The sequence below is a fragment of the Cordyceps militaris genome (genome assembly GCF_000225605.1).
Source record: "Cordyceps militaris CM01 unplaced genomic scaffold CCM_S00001, whole genome shotgun sequence".
Classification (NCBI taxonomy): domain Eukaryota; kingdom Fungi; phylum Ascomycota; class Sordariomycetes; order Hypocreales; family Cordycipitaceae; genus Cordyceps; species Cordyceps militaris.
The window spans coordinates 3,786,993-3,806,736 of record NW_006271969.1 but is presented as its reverse complement, the minus strand read 5'-3'; the positions used below and the strand labels follow the sequence as shown (position 1 = coordinate 3,806,736).

The 19,744-nt window shown below is 48.1% G+C and overlaps 7 protein-coding genes across 7 annotated transcripts; 2 read left to right on the top strand and 5 right to left on the bottom strand.

Moving 5' to 3' along the window:
• Positions 1-1,277: 1,277 nt before the first annotated feature.
• CCM_01203 (Ovarian tumor, otubain) lies at positions 1,278-2,752 on the bottom strand (the record flags this gene model as incomplete). The annotated part of the gene is made up of 5 exons (XM_006666360.1): positions 1,278-1,370; positions 1,396-1,505; positions 1,638-2,053; positions 2,137-2,305; positions 2,398-2,752. The coding sequence occupies 5 exons, from the start codon at positions 2,750-2,752 to the stop codon at positions 1,278-1,280; spliced, it is 1,143 nt and encodes a 380-aa protein (XP_006666423.1).
• A 450-nt stretch (positions 2,753-3,202) lies between these two features.
• CCM_01202 (RSC complex subunit (RSC1), putative) lies at positions 3,203-6,037 on the top strand (the record flags this gene model as incomplete). Its single annotated transcript, XM_006666359.1, has 5 exons — positions 3,203-3,399; positions 3,448-3,550; positions 3,600-4,479; positions 4,532-5,091; positions 5,162-6,037. 5 exons carry the CDS (start codon positions 3,203-3,205, stop codon positions 6,035-6,037), a joined length of 2,616 nt encoding a protein of 871 aa, XP_006666422.1.
• Positions 6,038-6,309: 272 nt separating this feature from the next.
• CCM_01201 (solute carrier family 25 protein) lies at positions 6,310-7,200 on the bottom strand (the record flags this gene model as incomplete). Its single annotated transcript, XM_006666358.1, has 1 exon — positions 6,310-7,200. One exon carries the CDS (start codon positions 7,198-7,200, stop codon positions 6,310-6,312), a length of 891 nt encoding a protein of 296 aa, XP_006666421.1.
• Positions 7,201-7,709: 509 nt separating this feature from the next.
• Positions 7,710-10,611, top strand: CCM_01200 (DNA repair and recombination protein RAD54; the record flags this gene model as incomplete). The annotated part of the gene is made up of 5 exons (XM_006666357.1): positions 7,710-7,718; positions 7,747-9,999; positions 10,147-10,257; positions 10,298-10,315; positions 10,468-10,611. 5 exons carry the CDS (start codon positions 7,710-7,712, stop codon positions 10,609-10,611), a joined length of 2,535 nt encoding a protein of 844 aa, XP_006666420.1.
• Positions 10,612-11,193: 582 nt separating this feature from the next.
• On the bottom strand, positions 11,194-11,744 carry CCM_01199 (uncharacterized protein; the record flags this gene model as incomplete). Its single annotated transcript, XM_006666356.1, has 2 exons — positions 11,194-11,630; positions 11,732-11,744. 2 exons carry the CDS (start codon positions 11,742-11,744, stop codon positions 11,194-11,196), a joined length of 450 nt encoding a protein of 149 aa, XP_006666419.1.
• Positions 11,745-13,490: 1,746 nt separating this feature from the next.
• On the bottom strand, positions 13,491-16,015 carry CCM_01198 (uncharacterized protein; the record flags this gene model as incomplete). Its single annotated transcript, XM_006666355.1, has 6 exons — positions 13,491-13,649; positions 13,702-14,082; positions 14,137-14,442; positions 14,514-15,163; positions 15,235-15,470; positions 15,903-16,015. 6 exons carry the CDS (start codon positions 16,013-16,015, stop codon positions 13,491-13,493), a joined length of 1,845 nt encoding a protein of 614 aa, XP_006666418.1.
• Positions 16,016-16,639: 624 nt separating this feature from the next.
• Positions 16,640-18,699, bottom strand: CCM_01197 (metallo-beta-lactamase domain protein, putative; the record flags this gene model as incomplete). The annotated part of the gene is made up of 6 exons (XM_006666354.1): positions 16,640-16,840; positions 16,867-16,965; positions 17,113-17,221; positions 17,335-18,216; positions 18,375-18,436; positions 18,607-18,699. The coding sequence occupies 6 exons, from the start codon at positions 18,697-18,699 to the stop codon at positions 16,640-16,642; spliced, it is 1,446 nt and encodes a 481-aa protein (XP_006666417.1).
• Between the last annotated feature and the right edge of the window lie 1,045 nt (positions 18,700-19,744).

Below are 19,744 nucleotides of genomic sequence, written 5' to 3'. Positions count from 1 at the left end.
TTCTAGTACCATGCCAGCTACTAAGGTGTGGATCCCGCTTTTGCTGTTCACACTAGCACTACGACACACCTCTGAGAGCTTCTTACCTTCACCAACATCGCCTTCCCTCCTCGCAAGGTGCCTCCCTCCTCGCAAGGTGCCTCTATTATACTGACAACTGGACCCGAGATAGCGGAATGATTGCAAATATATCCAAGCAATGGAGAAATACCCAAATTCACTGGACAGCGTCTTGCGCCCTCTTCCGAAACGGTCTCCAAGATCCCCGCCGCTCTTGGACCTGTCCAACTTCGACTTAAACGCCATTCTTCGGGGCATGCAACTCACCCTAGTTGGCGGTACGTCCCATGAAACGTCGCTTGAAAAGGGGTGGCAAGCTCTGCAATTGAGGGTTTCATTTACTAATGTATTGGAGTCAGCTCACCGGGCACTTCAGAACCCAGCCATGTTCACTAGCGACCACTACAAGCACGCGGCGTACGCCGTGGCCCTTGGCATTGCAATACGCCTCATCGTTTCCATTCCAGTATGTTTATACCCGATGAGTCTCTCTAGACCTCATCTCACGCACTATCAACTAGATTGCCTTAGTGAGATTCGTCATTTGGCTACTTTCTTACTTTCTTTCTCTGGAATCGGCAACATGGGACGACTCGCTTCTCAATGGCCTCGATTTCGTGGCGGAATACGTATTGCAAATCCCGTTCTTTCTCATGGTGCTCATGCGGTACATAGTACCGACTCTAGATAATCTGTACGCTCCAACTTGACTTTTCCTTGAGTTAAGGCGCTAACCAGATAGGTTTATGCAATCCTTACATTGGGTTGATTTGACGTACACGCGGAAGCACAAGAAAGATAATGATCAAGGCCAGCTCCGCTGTCTCTATTATCCAAATTTTAGCCAATACGGAGGGCCTACCTCTGTGAATTCCCAGAAGTCTAGTACTTGGACCGCGGTCTATGCTTTTCTGAGCAGGTTCGGTCGCAAAGCTTTGCTTTCGCTGGCAATTTTTTCACTTTCCCATATTCCAGGGATTGGTCAATTCGTGCTGCCAGCTGCCAGCTTCTACACTTTTAAAAAAGCTGTTGGAACAGGCCCTGCAATTGTCATATTCGGCATTGGCATATTTTTGCCACGCAGATATCTCGTCATCTTTTTACAGACGTATTTCTCCTCTCGGAGTTTAATGCGTGAGCTTTTAGTGCCGTATTTCTCCCGCGTGCATTTCACCAAAGATGAAAAGCGGAACTGGTTCAGAAACCGCGAAGGTGTCTTATTTGGCTTTGGACTTGGCTTTTATGTCCTCACGCGTGTTCCCCTTGTTGGAGTGTTGATATACGGAATTGCTGAGGCGTCTACGGCATATCTAATAACCAAAATCACTGACCCACCACCACCAGTATCAGAAGCCCGACAGTACGCCCAGAGTCAGCAGGTATGGAGGAACAAGCACGAAATACTGAGCCTCTCGTTGGCAAACTTGGACAGTCTGCAGACTCATCTATCTCAGGGTTAGAGCAGTTTAGTATTTAGATATATCGATCCTACCAATCCTCGATCACTGAGTAATTTTCATGTCCAGTATCATGCGAGTGCCGCCTCGCAGCACTATCTCCCTGCCCAATAAACTCACAGCCTCGCATGTTGCACTTGCGTAGAATAGCATCTGTCTGGGTATCAACAATTTCGCTCAGCTGAGTGTGACCTGTTTCTTCTGCATGCCGCTGGCCCTCGGCTTGCCCTGAGCCGATCCAACCACAACCGTCAACGTCACACTTCAAGACAAGCCCATCCATGTTTGTAAAATAATGAGCGCCATGGAGCTTTCCAACCAACTCCGCAGCTTTGGTAAGAACTTCCTCGTCCTCTACTGGCCATGTAGTCCGGTCCATCTCGGGTGGTAGCATAGCGTCAGTGTATGGGTATTCAGAATAACTGAAGGCGATGCGGTCGTAGTGGATGCCGGAATAGACCAGAATGCACTGGTCGCGCTTGCCTTCTCCAAATGAGATAATATTCTGCGTCTGTAGCTGGTCAGATACTTCTTCTCTTCCTACATATAAGCGGGGGTACGAGCCTCCACATCGTATGTACAGATCTTTATGTCAAATATGGAAGATAAAATGCTTAACTCTATGCCACCTCCCCATCGGTCGGGGTCCGTAATGGCCTGGCAATACTGCTGGGGAGGGACTCCAAGGATGGCTTCGGAATACACATCTGCATGTTCTTGGATATAATCGGCCATCATTTGCCGCAGCTTCGATGGTAGCACTTGCTGCGGCAGAGCACCGCCAAACGCTGTGAAGAGGCAGCTATTATCGCTTGGCATTATCCGAAGTACTGCGGTAAGTTAGCAACACTTCACTACTACTTGTGCATCTCAGACCTACAAAGAGTTCCATCCCTAGCGCTCCAAGGCACCTTGACGTCATGGGATCCCATTTTCTGACTTCGCTCACTCTCCGGTCGAAGACTTCGCTCCGCACTGATAGATTGTCTTGATGAAGAGCGGCGCTCGTTGTGTGGCACAAGGGTCAGCATCTCTCCGTGAAGGCCAAGATCTCTCGCTGTTTGGTCCGTTCTGTTCATATCAAGAGCTTTCATTGCATTAGGTGGCCCAAATTTGATACCGAAATTGGTAAGAAGAGTTTTAGCTGTCAGCTCTTTGACTACGTCTCCCAATGTAGCATCATCCCCGATAGTGATGATACCAGTTCCACCTGGCCACTTATAGCGAGCCCTCATGTCGACTCAGCAGGATCGTATACAAGCGAAGGTTAGGTACGAAAAGTTGCAGTTATGTGTCTATGTGGCAATCAGTCTGACGAACAAAGCTAGGCTCTCAGCGCGTATAAATATATCTTGAGCCGATACATAGATCGCAATCGATATACGAATCACTTACCGAAGTATTTTGCATTTCAAAGAATACTACAAAGCGGCAAGGTGCTTTTTGCTTGGAAGACATTGGTGCAGAGCAAAAGAAGCTACCTGGAAGGTGGTGGTTACACGTTACATAAGCGGCGTTCTGTGGCAGCGCTTGCACCGCTTGCAAATTTCCCTCCGAGCGCGTGGTCAGCTTCAGCCACGCGACGTACGTATCTATCATCACACGCATCTATCGCCCCCCCCCCCCCCTTCCACCAGTTCTCTCCTACATAGCGCGATCCTGCTTTTATCGGTCAAGCTATCCGAATGTCTGGCAGGCGCGGCTTCGCGCTTGCGCGGCACCAATCCGCGACACCACGCAGCGACGAGGATGTGGAAATGGCAAACAACAGCACGGACGAGGTTGAGAGTGATGCGGAGGGAGAAATGGTCATTGATGGGCGCGAGGACTTGCATGAAACGATTGATCGTCTGTCCACGCTCTTGTGCAATATGTCGGAAGAGTAAGATCAATGCACAAGGTGCTTGAACTACAGCTAACGAGCTATCAGTGGCGAAGAGCTTGCCGCAGGCTTCCAGCGCATTCCGAACCGACGAACCGTTCCGGATTATTTCGAGATTATATCTGATCCAGTGGCTTTCAGTACTGTCAGGGTATGCACAGTACAGCAATTAATACGAGCTCGACTCTGACGGCGGACAGGGTAAAATCCAAAAAAAGCAATACGCGAGTTTTCAGGAATTCGTCAAAGACGTGTCACAGATATTCCACAATGCTCAGGTCTACAATCGTCCATCGGCCCCCATCTTCGGCGCCGCGATCAAACTGCAAGGAATATTCCGGCAAGAGCTAGACAAGCTTGTCCAGTCTTCGCAAATCAGCAAAGAGGAGGCCTCCTTACCTGATCTCGGGGAGCTACCACCTGTGGAGGAATCCCCAGCTCGAGATTCCGAGGCTGTGATTTCGGACGACGATGACGACGACGACGACGACGAAGAGGAAGAAGAAGAAGAGGCAGAAGAGGACGACGATGACGATGATGAATATGGCACTGGTGTTGGTGGCAGGCGTGTCAAACGCCGGCTACAACAGCCACCTTCTAAAAATCGTGTTAATGGTGACATGGATGACGACTTACACAAAGGAAGAGGTCGCCCTCCAATGGTCCTCACACCTGTTGAGGCCCGTATCTCGTCGATTCTCAAGGGCCTTCGACGGTTCAAGGCCAGCAGTGGTGCCTTGCTCGTCACTCCATTCGAGAGATTGCCTGACAGAGCAGCGCTTCCGGACTATTTTCAAACAATTACGAACCCGATTGCGCTGGACAACATAAAGAAGAAAGCCAAACGCAAGAAGTACAGCAGTGTTGATAAGTTCCTTGAGGATATGAATTTGATGTTTGAGAACGCAAAATCATACAATGAAGATCAAAGCGAGCTTTATAAAGCTGCTGCCGAATTACAAAGGGAAACGCTTGCCTTAGCCGAGCAAGAAAACGCGAAGTCAGATGACGAGTTTCGTGATGAGGACGGGAAACTACCAGTGGCTTACGTTGAGGCTCATGGAAATATTTGGAGAGTTGGTGAGCGGTCCGCATTCATGTACGCAAAACTTCATCTATTGACAATATGCAGGCGACTGGGTACATATTCGCAACCCAAATGATCTCGCAAAACCGACCGTAGGCCAAATCTTTCGCATGTGGCAAGATCGCGAAGGAGAAAAATGGATCAATGCATGCTGGTACTATCGACCTGAGCAAACAGTCCACCGCTTTGAGAAGCATTTCTTTGAGCGCGAAGTTGTCAAGACAGGACAGTACCGCGACCATCAAATCGGTGAGGTTGTGGATCGCTGTTTCGTTATGTTTGTGACCCGATTCAACAAGGGCCGTCCGCGCGGCCTTCCGGGTGATATGCACGTCTATGTTTGCGAATCTCGATATAATGAGGAAAATTTCCGGTTCAACAAGATCAAAACGTGGGCAAGCTGTGTTCCGGACGAAGTGAGAGACCGTGACTACGAAATGGACCTTTTCGATACCCCTCGTCCAATGAGAAAAGTGCCCAGTCCAATCAAGCATCTCTTGCGTGAGGATGCGAAAACCTCGGATGAGCTTCCACGTCCAACTTGGGGCAGTCCAAACGCGCCACCGATCGTTGGCGCTGTGCACCGTCGACCCCCGGAATTGCATGTGAGTACTCCATTCATTCAATTAATTCAACCTCCTCCCCGTGATGATCAACACTAAGACGCGCTCTTAGGAGACGCCGCCCCCCGAGTCTGTTCCGCTGAATCCCACTGCTCCTTCTGAGGGCAAGTCAGATCCGACCCGTCACGCTTCAATGATTTCGCAGGGCAGGGACACGCATGGAGACCAGGTTTCAGGCATTGCTTCGTATGGTGGTGTACTTGGGCCGGCATCACCCAGTCACTACCATGTACAGACAGTGAATACCCAGCCAAGCACGCCTCAGGCAGGGGCGCACCCCCCGCATCAAACGCCAGTACCACTTCCGCAGATACCAGCGCCGGCAACCTCGGCGCGCCCTATCCAGTACACAGCGCCGCATCAACCTGGATTTGCCCCGGGCTATGTAGGGGGGTTCTCTCAGTCTCCGGCTGCCATGCGCCATCCGCAAGTCGGAAATACCAGTACGCCAGGGTACAATGCATCTCACGGCTTGCGGAATATGGCTACTCAATCCCAGGCAGGTCATATTAACAATGCTTATAACCCTCCACGCCCACCAGAGGTTTACACACTGCCCGACAGCACAAACGAGGCCTTGCCAACCCAGATACGCACCCAGCTTCAACATGATAACGCAGGAAGAGTGCTTTTCTTTACTGCGCCGCCCTCAGATCGCTCTCCGCACCAACTCCCTCCTGAGAACAGCGGCCTGGGGCATAGCTTACGATATTTTGCGGGCCGTGAGGAATGGCAAATGCAGAGAGACACAAAGCGAAAAGCACGCGATCAAATATCTTCGCAGGGCGCTTCAAAGCGTGCCGGGTCAAGTCTTGACATAACAGATGGGCTTGTTGCTGCGGATGCAAGAGGGGCTCTAAACCACTGGTTCAGCCAGATCGGCCAAGACACAGAGAAATGGAAGCAAGAGACCGGTCTTAGCCATTGATTTCCAGTTCATTACGTTTCTTCAATGGTACTCGCTGAAACCATGTATTAGATATAGTGAAATATGCTTTATGGATTGGGTAGTGTCCGACTTGCAGGATTTTATTGGACAAATTGTTTCTTTCCTCAAGACGGCGTTCATTGTGAACAAGGAAGTCAACCAACCAGCTTTGCTGATGCAAAAATACCTGTCACAAAATCTGTGTTTTTCCCTCTCATGGTAAACTTGTTGTTCGCGCGTGTGTGTACGACCTGTCTTGCTATTGTTGTCGCCTAAGCATGTTCTGCAGCCTCACCCTCACGAAATCTCCCCTCGCCGAACTTATACATGAGGCCCTCGTAGACAGTCCACTGTGTGGCATTTACGACGAAGGCTCTGATACTACACACTGTGAGGCCTCGAAAGAAAGGTCTCATGCCACCTTCGCGAAACATGTTCCTGGCTATCAGCTGAGCGCCTTTTCGTGCCAATTGCATCCTCTGTGGAGCCATGTCGTGGCGTTGTATTGGCCCTTGCGTTTGAAGTCTGGTCTTGATAACATCAAGTGGAAATACACTTGTCCAGGTAACGATTCCTGCCAGACCACCACAGAGCATCACTCGTGGAGCATCATCTTTGATGGAAGGTCGTTTCTTCTGCCCGTCCGGCATTGTCCAATTTCGAATTGCGAACTCATAGGACCAGAAATAGAATCCGTATCCGATACTGTCTCGCAGTGCTGTCACGAGTCCCCCAAAGTAGAGGCCTCTAATTCCTTCTTTGCGCCAGATGTCTGTCGCAATACTGAGGCTAGATGTTGGTACCAGGTGCACCATTTGAGCCCTGCATTTGACCAACTCTGTTGGCGCACTGACTATCCATGTCGCAAGGCCGCCAACCGCTCCAGCCACCCAATTTATAGCAAGACTTTGTTCAGACCCCAAGGCACGGTTGAGGGCCTTTTCTGTGCGATTGTACGACACAAATAGGATGGCATTCAGTGCACCGTAACCGAAAAGTGGTGCTGTAGCACCAGCGAGTAGCGACTTGTAACTTTGGAAGGTAATCGTGGTTTTGCTTGTATGCTGGGTGGTTTGTTGGCGAAGTTTCACGATGTCAAGGGGGTTGCCAACTATAATCCCTACAGCGCCGCTCGCATAACCGGCCCAGAAGTCGGTGGACATAGCCGGCAAGATCTTGTTACAAAATAGCCTGCATCAAACTTGATTTTTTGCTTTCGGTTGCAAAGGAGTGTAGTAAAGCAGAATTCTCTGTTCAGGGCATTCAAGGACTTGAACCGCACCAGAATGTTATTGTAGTTGTCGCGTTTGCGTATCAAGCTTTATTTAACTATTAATAACTACCTGCCTACCTACCTACTAGTTAGAGCGTCCTCTTGAGCAACCGAGGCATTCTTCCTGAGCAGCCGTCAGCTGACACCGCGACACCGGGTCCCACAGGCTGCGGCGCGCTACGCGTCTTCTTTCACAACATACACGCCGTTCAAGTACGCTTGCTACGACGAAGCACATAACAGCCATCCTCTGTCATTGAAATATGTGAGCTCAAAATAGATACTGTCTTTTATAACTGCTGAACCCAAGTATAGGGGTGTTTTTACACCAAAAGACACAACCGCGCCGGCGCAATACCAGCGAACGCGTGGCGTTGGTCAACTACATAAACCATTTAAATGCCCGGGGTCAGCCTCTCATACGGCATTCACAGAGAGGTCGTCACGCAAGCGAAAGCGAATTGACTACAGAGGCACCGATGTCAATGCCGATGATGACAAGGCGTATACAAACGAGGCCAGACTGGCACTGGCAACGCGGGATGCCAATCGGTTTCCCGTTTTTGAAGTCAAGGACAAATCAACAGTATTTCGCAAGGCTTTTTGCGTTCCTCTTAAGGACAAATCCAGCGCCCATTACAGTCCAAACAGGCCTCCACCAACACTCGGTCTGAGACGCGGGGCGGTATTTGTCGCAAAGCCTTTGCATGACCCAAGCGGAGAATTTGCCATCGTACTGTACGACCCAACTATTGATGACCGGCCGAACGGAGCTGAACGACTATCATCGGCGGACAGAAATCAGGAGCTTAGAAACTCTCAAAAATCTGACCCCCCTCTTATCCACAAAAGCTTGGCTGAAATTTTGGGAATCAAGAAAACGGTTGAGAACGAACATCCACGTGTTCCGGTCGTTCTTGATCCCAAACTAGCTGGAGTTTTGCGTCCTCATCAAGTTGAGGGTGTCAAATTCATGTATCGCTGCGTTGCTGGTCTGATTGATGAGAAGGCAAACGGGTGCATTATGGCAGACGAGATGGGTCTCGGCAAGACTTTGCAATGCATCACACTTTTGTGGACATTGCTAAAGCAATCACCCGACGCTGGAAAACCAACAATTCAGAAAGCGATCGTCGTTTGCCCTGCAAGTCTGGTGAAAAACTGGGCTAATGAATTGACAAAGTGGCTCGGTGCTAATGCCATCAATCCCTTCGCAATCGATGGGAAATCCTCAAAGGAGGAACTGACGCGTCAACTCCGACAGTGGGCTATTGCTTCGGGCCGGTCTGTCACACGACCCGTGATCATCGTATCGTATGAAACATTGCGGTTGAATGTGGAAGAACTCAAGCATACGAAAATTGGTCTGCTTTTCTGTGATGAAGGCCACCGCCTCAAAAACGGAGATAGCAACACATTCAACGCACTCAATAATTTGAATGTGTCGAGACGCGTCATTCTTACAGGCACTCCTATCCAAAACGACTTAACGGAATATTTCTCGCTAACCAGTTTCGCAAACCCGGATCTACTCGGCTCACGACTAGACTTCCGAAAGCGCTTCGAAATCCCTATCCTCAGAGGCCGCGATGCAGATGCTTCTGAGAAAGATAAAGAGCGTGGCGATGCGTGTACCTCGGAGCTACTCGCAATCGTCAATAAGTTTCTCATCCGCAGAACAAACGACATTTTGTCCAAGTATTTGCCTGTCAAGTACGAGCACGTTGTCTTCTGCAATCTCGCACCATTTCAGTTGGATCTGTACAACTACTTTATCACCAGCCCTGACATCCAAGCCCTACTACGGGGGAAGGGAAGTCAGCCCTTGAAGGCGATCAACATGCTCAAGAAACTTTGCAATCACCCAGATCTTCTCAATTTAGGTGAGGACTTACCCGGCTCTGAAGACTGTTTCCCCAAGGATTACGTTCCCAAAGAAGCTCGTGGGCGAGACCGCGAAATCAAGCCATGGTACTCCGGAAAGATGCAAGTGCTAGATCGCATGCTGGCTCGCATTCGTCGGGACACAAACGACAAAATTGTTCTTATTAGCAATTATACATCGACATTAGATTTGTTCGAAAAGCTGTGTCGATCACGTCAATACGGATCCCTGCGCCTGGATGGCACGATGAACGTGAACAAACGTCAAAAACTTGTGGACCGCTTCAATGATCCTGAAGGTGATGAATTTGTATTCTTGCTGAGCAGCAAGGCAGGCGGCTGCGGTATCAATCTAATCGGTGCAAATCGACTGATCCTCTTCGATCCGGACTGGAACCCAGCCGCAGATCAACAGGCTCTCGCACGTGTGTGGCGTGACGGCCAGAAAAAGGATTGCTTTGTCTACCGCTTCATTGCGACTGGCACTATTGAAGAGAAGATTTTCCAACGCCAATCGCACAAACAAAGCCTTTCGTCATGCGTGGTGGACTCTGCAGAGGACGTTCAGCGCCATTTCTCCCTTGATGGCCTCAGGGAGCTCTTTCAGTACCGATCCAACACAAGAAGTGACACGCACGATACATTCAAGTGCAGGAGATGCCGACCAGACGGGAATCAATATATCAAAGCCCCAGCACTTCTGTACGGTGACACAAGCACCTGGAACCATTTTACGAATGATGGCCTAAAGCCTATTCAAGATTTATTGCTGAGGCAGGAACACGGAGAGCGTGATGTATCTGCCGTATTTCAGTACATATCGCACTAGGGTCTCCCCTGGGATGATCTCCGCCGGCTTTTACGCGAGACTCGATATCATCGATCAATTTATTTTTCAGCCGAAACCCCCGAAAGTTTACAATTGGTGCAGCGTCGAATTGCTACAATGTAGAGTACGAGCTTCTTGTACATTATTGATGGGGCAGCCGTTTTCCTCTGGCTCCCTATGCTTTTGTTGGTTCTAGCTTTCTATTTGCAATTCATGGCGAGTCATGACAATCATGTCCGTTTCTCTCCCGCTGCCCCTTGAACATTCGAAGTAGTGCGGCACAAAAATTCAGGTGAGAACCAGAAGACTGTATGAATTGATTGTTCTTGTTCTACTCGAGGGCATCCAATGTCTGCTGCAGAGACGAGTTTCAGCGTCTCAGCAACTAATTAGCATTTGTCCGCGGCCCATTTTTGAGCAGCCATGCTACATCATTGTGGTCAGCCAGATGATAACGTTATTGCGAGTGTGTGTAATCGAGCTGGGCTATTGGACGTGAGAGGCGAAATAGCTGGCTGGTCCTTACAGGTCACCAAAGCTACACTGGTGCATCGCGCAGCCAGCCATGGCAGTGAGGAACTCGGTTGATCTATTTAGCGTTAGCGATTATACCACATTGCTTTCTATCTATCCTTGCTGTGGCATTGTATACGGACGGCATGGGAACATACATACCCGCAGAGACATTTAAAGTCGTCCTCAGAGCGACAGCCTGAATTGGGGGCGTTTTGGTGGACGCACGGCTTAGCACACTCCGGCAGTCCATCCAAATGATCCTGTGCTGCCACAGCTACAGTGAGTAGTGCGAGGGCGAATTTATTAAGTTGCATTTCGGGCGGTTCGTGGGGGTGATGGTGAACAGTTTAGGTTGAGCCTGCTTGTAGTCAATACGAGCTGCTCCTGGCCGAGCATAGGGTCTTAAATAATTATTTATACGTAACATATCTTGTTGAACTAGTGTATGGCCATATCTATGATTCAACCTTGGTGCACGTATTACCAACCCCGACACTAGCTGCTCCGTCAAGCCCGTGTTTTGCAAACATCGACTCAGCTGCCGTGGATTTAGGTTACGCGACATGAGACAGAACAGGTGATAAGAAATACTATGATCATCGATTATTTTGTAGTATTTTACTAGTCTGTAAGAATTCGCCAGTCTTTGCTAATTTATTCGTATAAGCCCCGGGGCAGCTGTGAGGGTAGGGCATGGTGTCTGAGAGCTTCAGCAGCAAATCGGGGGCAGGAATCAACAGACGAGTTTGCAATATCACTAATATCTCTCTCATTTGAACATAGACTTATTCGATGCGGCAGCGGTATCTTAATTAGTGGTGATCCGACTATGAACAGAACATGTACTCTCCCCAAGTTAACCCTCCCCCCGATGCATCGTTCGAGCTCGCAGTTTGCTGTCATACAGAGGTAACACTTGAAGATTGCTCGATCTTGGGTGGTATTTGTTTCACTGGCGGGTGCGAAGCACCTGACTCTGTGACGTAGTTGGTATATTATTCGGGTCTTTGGCATGGATGGGCGGGGGGGGAACCATGCTTGTCGTTGTGACTTAGACCGACAGTCAGACAATTTTGGTTGAGTAGCGTGGACTATTTTCTGGGTTAGTGTTACTACTATATCTAGCTTGCGCCTTTTGCATTCATCCCGATTCTCTGGGGTGTATTTGACCGGGGCAGTGGTCATATCTTACCTGCAAACAACATTGTAAGAGCTCGATTTCCTTACTTGACGGCTGGTGGGAATGGCTTCGTGGTCGTATGTGTATTTTTGATCCCGATTTCGGATTTTATATTGATGGTGGCATGTGATTTGCCGACTTCGCCGTGCCATGTCTGTGTTTGGTATTCGGGTCGCGGTGCGTTGTAATGCAGGTTTGACGATTTCTGTTCAATCTTTTGCAGTGTCACTCTTGTACTTTTGCAACTAAGCTGGTATTTTGTTCGTTTTTGTCAGTCCGTTCGTTCGCATTTCGCCCTCTGTGCGTGCTGTGGTTGGCGACAATGTACGACGTAGTTTTGGGACAGAATCGTTCTCCAACCGCGATATACGATACTATATACAGTGCCACTTTAGTTTTGCATTACGCTTACTTGTTGGTGTGGTCTTTCATACATGGTCAGTTGGGTGTTTCATCGTTCCTTTTGTGTTCTGTGCATCTCTGGTGTGATTTCGCACATGCGTATTGATTGGTCGAGCGTGATGCACAGCAACCATCGTCGAACAAGACAACCCCGACAATTCTGTGAACAGCCACTATACAGAAGGGCACACCCAAAAAGAGTCCAAGAAAGAGAAGGCATTATCAGCGTGTTCACCGACACCGACAATGGTGCCCGACAAATCACGCAACATAGAGTACAGGGTACGCAGGTTAGAGAAAGCTACCCCACTATGCGAACACACCCACGCCAAGCCCGGTTTTTTTTCCTACCTCATGGTAACCGAGAGAACCCAGAGTTACCTCGAGTTATTATTCCCAGACACACCACCACCAGACCAACCTTCACTTCGAGTTATTTGAGCGACACGCAACCTTCTACTACTATCGGCGTATACCGTGGTGCCACCCAAAGCACAGCCAAAATGCCAGAAAGAGACGTTGACGTTCTGGACGAATTTATCTCGAGCTATCTCCAACGACTCACGACGGAGTTGTCAGAGGACCTGGACAGAGTCCGCAATGCAGATGACTTCAGGGCAGACTCTGTGCCATTTCTAGTACATGCGCTGGTACAAGGCAATTATCAATTCAGCAGAGACGACAAGGAGCGAATTGTCCAGGCTAGCGAAGAGCAGAAGAAGGAGCAGAAGAACATGAGATGAACCGAGCAGAGCATGACCACTCATTGCTGGCAGAAAACGGCAAGTGGAAAAAAACAGATTCGATGTGGGATACGAAGCCTGAGAATACGTGTGATGTACCACGACGGTACGCAGCAGGCACCGTCAAGCCACCATCAGAAGCCGGCCGGACGTGGGGTAGAGTCAACGACATCAACTCATCTACCAAAAATGCCCCTCGAGATGGTTGGTACGTCTACGTGCGCGTAGACGTAACGTCAATGTGGAATGAACGACTGAATGAGCATCAAACTACGCCCGGGTGACATAATATTGCCACAGCAGAGAACCACACCGGGGGCGACCTAATAGGCTCGGAGGCTCACGGGTGTCGGATCTATTTGACGAGCGCAGCAAAAGACAGGAGTAGTAGCACACCAGGATGAATGAAACAACATTAATCCATAGTAAAATCCATCATTGTTTGGGTATCGTTCGAGAAGAGACTCTACATGGGTATAGTATTCATAGGGCTAGAACGTAGCAAAGAGGTCCGGAAGAGCCAAGAGGAAAAGCAAAAGAGGCAGCGGTGTCGATAGCCCGAGCCTTGATAAGAGGAAGTAGAGCCACTTGCCGCTGGCGAAAAGCAAGACCCCAAGCAAAAGAGCCTAGCTGCCGGGAGCAAGTTCTTTCCGGACTGCCCAGCCCTTGACCGCAAGGGCAGTAATTTCCCAGGACATAAGGGTACCCACCAATCCCATAGTAAGTGTGTATAGAAACATGGCATCCAGGTTGTAATGAATCATACCATTGATAGTGTCTGTACTCTGCTAGGTGGGTTAGCATACAGCAATACCAGCACGAGAATGGTAAACCCACACTAGCCATGAAAATGATTCCACCAGCAATGAGACCAAATGAGGTCAGAAGCTCAGTAGGTGGGCGAGATGGAAACACAGACTTTGGTGGCCTCAGATATAGTAGCACATACGTGAGACCACGCGATACAGATGCCCAAAGTAGTAAAGTTCCCCATTGCTGATGAACCATACTTGCTGTCATCGTTGTCTGATGATGGGAACTCATCATGATGCCGAGGAGAAGAATGACCAAGGCAGGAATTGGGTTCAACGAGAACTCACACGTCTCAGGAACCTGGATATGCTCCCGCTCCTCGTCAGAGTCAAAACGAGCAGGTACGATACTGCTGGTCGTATTGAGCAAGTCACGAATGTAGGTTGACTCAATCAGCATACCGCACTGCGTAATGATTAGCGTCCTATAAAATGCAAACCAGAAAGTCAATTGACTCACCAGACCCCCCCCAATGAACAACACCGTGATTGCCAGGTGCTCGAGATCCTGGGCGGTCCATTCACCACCCCATCCACCCAGGTGCTCCAGGAAGATATTTGTTGATCCATAGAAAAGAATGAGAGAGCTCTCTACAAACTCAGCAGAAGGGCAGAAGCTCTGGTCATAGGTCTTTGGCCGCAGATTCCAAGCCCAGCCCAGCTCAGCGAAGCTGCCAGACCATCGGCCGAGGTTGAATAGTCCAAGCCAAAAGAAGACGCCACCTTTGATCCAGTGTGCAAGCCCCCCAAAGATTGCGTTTCCTTCCTGTAAATCAAATGAATCCATTAGAATAAGCGCAGCAAAGCGGAATCGACCAAAAAAATTATCAGACTCACGAAAAAGCGAGCAAATGTAACAATGCCGGTAGTCAACGCGACAAAGCCAAACGGTAAAATGACGCGATCTACTACTCTGCACCATAGCTGAACAAACTTCCAGACGCTGTGGGATACAATACGTGTCATCTTGACTATGGGAGGTTTTATTGGGAAGGCAGTAGCTGAAAGTGGCAGATGCTCGAACTCGTCATTGTCTTCGCCGTGCTCCTTGGAGTTTTCGCTTTGAAATCTGGTATCGTCTGCACATATGGTCGAAACGGAGCTGCTGCGAGCAGATGGTGACTGTGAGACAGTTCCATGGCCACTGTCATCGGGTGAGCAGCCCTGCTGGCGATAGTAATTGGCTTGGGTGTTCTGAGCAGGACCATGCCCAGACAGGGCCAGAAACGGGTGAAGTATCTGGTAGCTACCATTTAGAATCGAGATATTCCGGGCATTGACAAATCGGCCAGCAAAAGTGACAAAAACATGTGCAGAGCTGACCCATGTTATGATCCAGCCGATCTTATGGTGCGCATTGTTGGGGTAAAGGTCAGGTGTGCTCGCATCATACACTGCAGACAAAACGACACCCACTGCATTGACAGCCGCGAAGACGAACTGAACAGCCGGTGCATGTCTGGACTTTGCGATTGAAAGCATTACAGCTGAATAACATAGAATTAGCACAATTGCCGAAGGCTTGATAGGGATAGCAGAGTCAGGGACGAAGGCTTACCGATTGGCAAAACAAAAACCCAAGCTAGGACCATGATTGTGATGTGGGCATATATTATGTTGACATGATGGGTGTACGCAAAATAGGTGCTTGGGTAATCCGTTGCATTATGGGTTGAGGCCTTGTCGATTATGCTCCCGTGGCTTTGCAAGCCCTCTGTGCCGTCAGTATGAGCTAAAGCAGAGAGTGCAACTGCCAAAAAGTAGAAGGCAATGGGAAGACCGTGGCTAGCCGCCCTAGATTTTGTGCGAGACATTGAACGGCCAGGCAATGAGGCGGAAAGTGACAGAAGTTCTGGACACACGAGTGGGCAGAGATTGCATATGGCAGGGTGAGAGACGCGACAGAGAGATTCGTCGTGTGTAGTTTGCGATGTAGGTTTGGAAACGAAGCGTTGGGAGGGCGAAGCGTTTGGTGATAAATTCAAGAGAAATGGGGACGGATAAAAAGCAAGGGAGGGGGGAAATATCACTGCAGAGAGTACCAGATGCAAGGCGTCGAGGTAAGTAGGTATGCATGTGTATATATCTGACAGCGATGGCTTCATTAGTCGAATATGCCAGCTCCGATGCTTCCGACTGGGCTTGAAATGAGCGTTCTCATAATATAGAATAAGAGACATGTGAGGGCCCAATTTTTCTTTGCCTGGGGAAAAGCGATGTTGTCACCAAATCCAGAAGGAGCCTGAGCGAAGCTTGGGCGAAGCCCCGAGGACGCCGGAGCGGGGCAGTTGTAGACCAGATTGAAAAAAAGGCTGGCTAGTCAGAATGGAAAGGAACATGGTGAAACTTGGTAATGTGACTCGGCATACTGGTAGGGACTGGCGGTGCTGCTGTCCATCAACCGAACCAAGTACAGATACACACAAGTGACTAGCTAATTAGGCCGCAGAAGCAGGACAGCCTGTAATTAGTATCTCTCGATGAGCTGTACTAATGCGATATTGCTTCGCTATGAGCGGGCTATGGCCCCGTGGCCTGTCGTTCAATCGGGATACCCCCTGTGATTCTTACCAAGTCGCCTTTTCTGACCACCAATATCCGGCAGAGTGACTTGCCATGTTGCTGTCCATGTTAGCCGTAGTTGGTTTTCCACGGGAACGTTACGAAGGGTTCTGCGAGTTGTTCTCGGTACAGGTACTGATGCTGTCTTGTCGGAGTGGCTGGCTGTGTAGCCCGCCAACGGAGAATGTTGAGCTTGTGACCCCATAAGCGACCCGGACGATCCGGACAGACCGTGACCCGCGTGGCCCGCTCTGTGGCCAACACTTGATTTTTTAGGCGGAAATTCACTTTGTTGGTATTAAGACATAGTAAACTGAACTCCACGGTTGATATATTCTGAACTACGACAGAAAGTTTCTGCCCTTCCTGGTGGATTTGATTCCCCACCTCGCTGCAAGCTTTCATTGTCCATCCACAACTAGTGTTTTCGCGGAACGTGGTAAATCGGCCTGGTAGTAGTAATTACCGCCCCTTGTCCGGGAAAGCCTCGCAACGGCATCCCATTTAATCGTGAATGTATCAAGCCGCCCATAGAGGACCGCCAGTGTGTCACGACGCTTGAGATATGCAGTCACAGTTATTGGCAATGCGTAGGGCGATTTCTGTTCATCACCACAGTTTCATGAACATGGTATTTAGCTGGTGTCGCGCTTTGTCGGAGCCGATGGATGGTAACCATTTCCTGTTCCGGCTCGGCACCTTCGGGGGGCGTGACGTGTGCCATTCTCTTGAGCATCACCGGATCACCAGGTATGCATTATTAAACCCAATATTTGGTGGTGATTTATGACTCGAACTCCAAGGCTCCTCACTCGGCAGCATTGCTGAAGGTCCCATAGCACGCTCCGGATCTAGCCTTGTTCCATCTACTCACGACAGAGGGAGTTGTCACGTAAGTTGGGGTAGTTATCCAGACGGGTTTATTGAAGAGCTCGATAGTGAGAAGCTTGGCCATCAAGAGGGTCCCTTGCCTAGACCACCATCTTTTGCAAGAAAGCGCCACTACAGGAGTTTATCTGTAGATTGTCTCGTTTTTAACGTGGGGAGAAACCGATCCATAAGAAACTAAAGAGCTGCCTGGCCAGTCAGCACCCACAAGTTGCCATCACGATCATCTTCCGCTCTTGCTGCCCTCCCTTCCTGTTCCAATTTCCTTAATATCTGCAAGACACCAGCGCAAGCTGCAGGGTGTAAGTCCTCGTGCACCTCTTTATAAACCTCCTTCACAATATCCATTCCAGTCCAGCTTCGGTTGCCATCTGCCTTGCCGCACCTCATGACCTGGACTACCTGTTCCTCCCTGTGTTTGCGATGGTTGATGTATTCGGAGATCTTTTGGAGGCCATCGTTAATGAGTTCGCCGTGACCAGGATATGCTCTACCGTGAAATAGCGTCTTCATCTTGTGTAGACTGTTGATATACATCGCCATGTCTTCAAACACAGCCGTGCCTTCACCAAGCACATTATCAGCTGTGAACATAGCGTTCTCTTCTGCCAAGGTAAAGACTAGGTGGTCTGCTGTGTGGCCAGGTGTATGATGTGCTGTCAGCGTAGCGCCTTCTGTCCGAAAAGTTTGGCCATCAACGATCGCAGTCTGCCCATCTTCCGGGTGGAACTTATAGACGACGGCCTGCGGAGAAACCCTGCGGAGATCCTCAATGCCGCCGACATGGTCATGATGCCAGTGTGAAAGCAATAGAGTATCGACAGTGGCACCTTCCGCCTCGAGCACTTCCCTCAGAGAGACGGCCCACGCCGGCCTTCCCTCTCCGGAGTCTAATAATATGCGGCGCTTTCCAGAGCCAAGTAGATACGTGTTCGTTCCCTGCAGTGTGAATTTGCCAGGGTTGCCGCCAAGAATTCGAATACACACTGGACTGAGCCGTTTCACGTCGGGGAGTGGAGTGAGATTCATTGTTGCTCGAGTTCGAGTCTTTGATGACAGTTGACAGGAGGCTTTCAATATCGTTCCTATGCTAGACTGTGATAGTCAATTGGAAATGACGAGGGGAAGAGCTCTGCTGTGTTGAGGTGTAAAAGGTCGTAAGAATGGCATTATCATGAGGAGTCAATGTGGAGGTTGCTGAATAAAACACCGTTCTGCACAAAGCTAAGACCTCGGCTGTGCACTGACTGAATGGCAGCAGTTTGTAGCGTTGGAGGAGGTCCACGTGCGGGGGTTGTTTTCTGCGATACCTATAATAAACCGTTAAAAATTATGCATGTTTTTAGGTAGGTATTAAAAAGACGTTATTAGTAATATATAAGAAGCTATCTATAGTATAATTAAAATTATAAAATAGTACTAATATACTTTAAAATACTTAATACCTTAATATAAAATAATATTAATAATATTTCTATACTAGTGTGAAGGAGTCGGGCTCGAGCCCACTCCGGCTAGACTTGGCCTGAGGCCACCACGGGCGCGCCCCTGGCGCGCCCCCTTTATGTACCATAGCAGATGGACAGACTAGCTTTTCCTCCTCTCTTACTCCGTAAGAGAGTTAATACTATTGTGACGCCTATCTGCAGATGCCCTAGGGCCAGTCCTTAACAACTAGGGAGTTCTATATAGGTTAGTATATAGATTACTAGTTTAAATCTAGCTAAAAGTACCTTAACTAATTTTTCTAAAAAGTTAAATAATATAGCCTACCCTTATAACTAACTTATAAAGAACTATAAGTAAGATAACTATAAAGTAGGGCCTTTATAGCGTAGTGGTTCTATACTAGGGAGTTCTATATAGGTTAGTATATAGATTGCTAGTTTAAATCTAGCTAGAGGCACCTTAAACAATTTTTCTAAAAGTTAAGTAGTATATTCTACTATATAACTAACTTATAAGGGAATATAAGTAAGGTAACTATAGAGTTAGCTAGGGTAAAAGCTAGAAGGTAATATATACTAACTACTATACTACCTTAGCCTTTAATTAATAGAATAAAGCTAAAAACTATATATATACTATAATATATACCTATAGATAGGTACTATAATAAGGGACTATTCTACTACTTAGATATATATATAGAGATAAGTAATTAATATACTTAGATAGTTAATAAATAATAGAAAATATAGAGTAATATAGATTAAGGTAATAGCCTAGAAACCTACTTACTAAGAATATACTAAATACTATTAACTACTACTAGGAATTATTATATAATAGTAGATTAGTATATAGAAAAGGTTAGTTTTTACCTAGGTAGCCTAGGAACTATACCTAGTATAGTAAGGTACTAGTATAAGTTTACTACTATAGTTTTTCTAGTACTTATAAGTTTATTAAAGTACTAGAAGGACTATAAGGTCTAATTAGGGTAATTTAATAAATAACTATAAAGTAGGTTTAAGGTAAAAAGTTAAAAGTATATACTAACTACTATATTACTTAGCTTCTTAATAAATAAAATAAAGCTAAAAACTATATATATATTTTAGTATATATTCTTAGCCTCTATAGTATAGTAGTTCTATAGTATAGAGTTCTATATA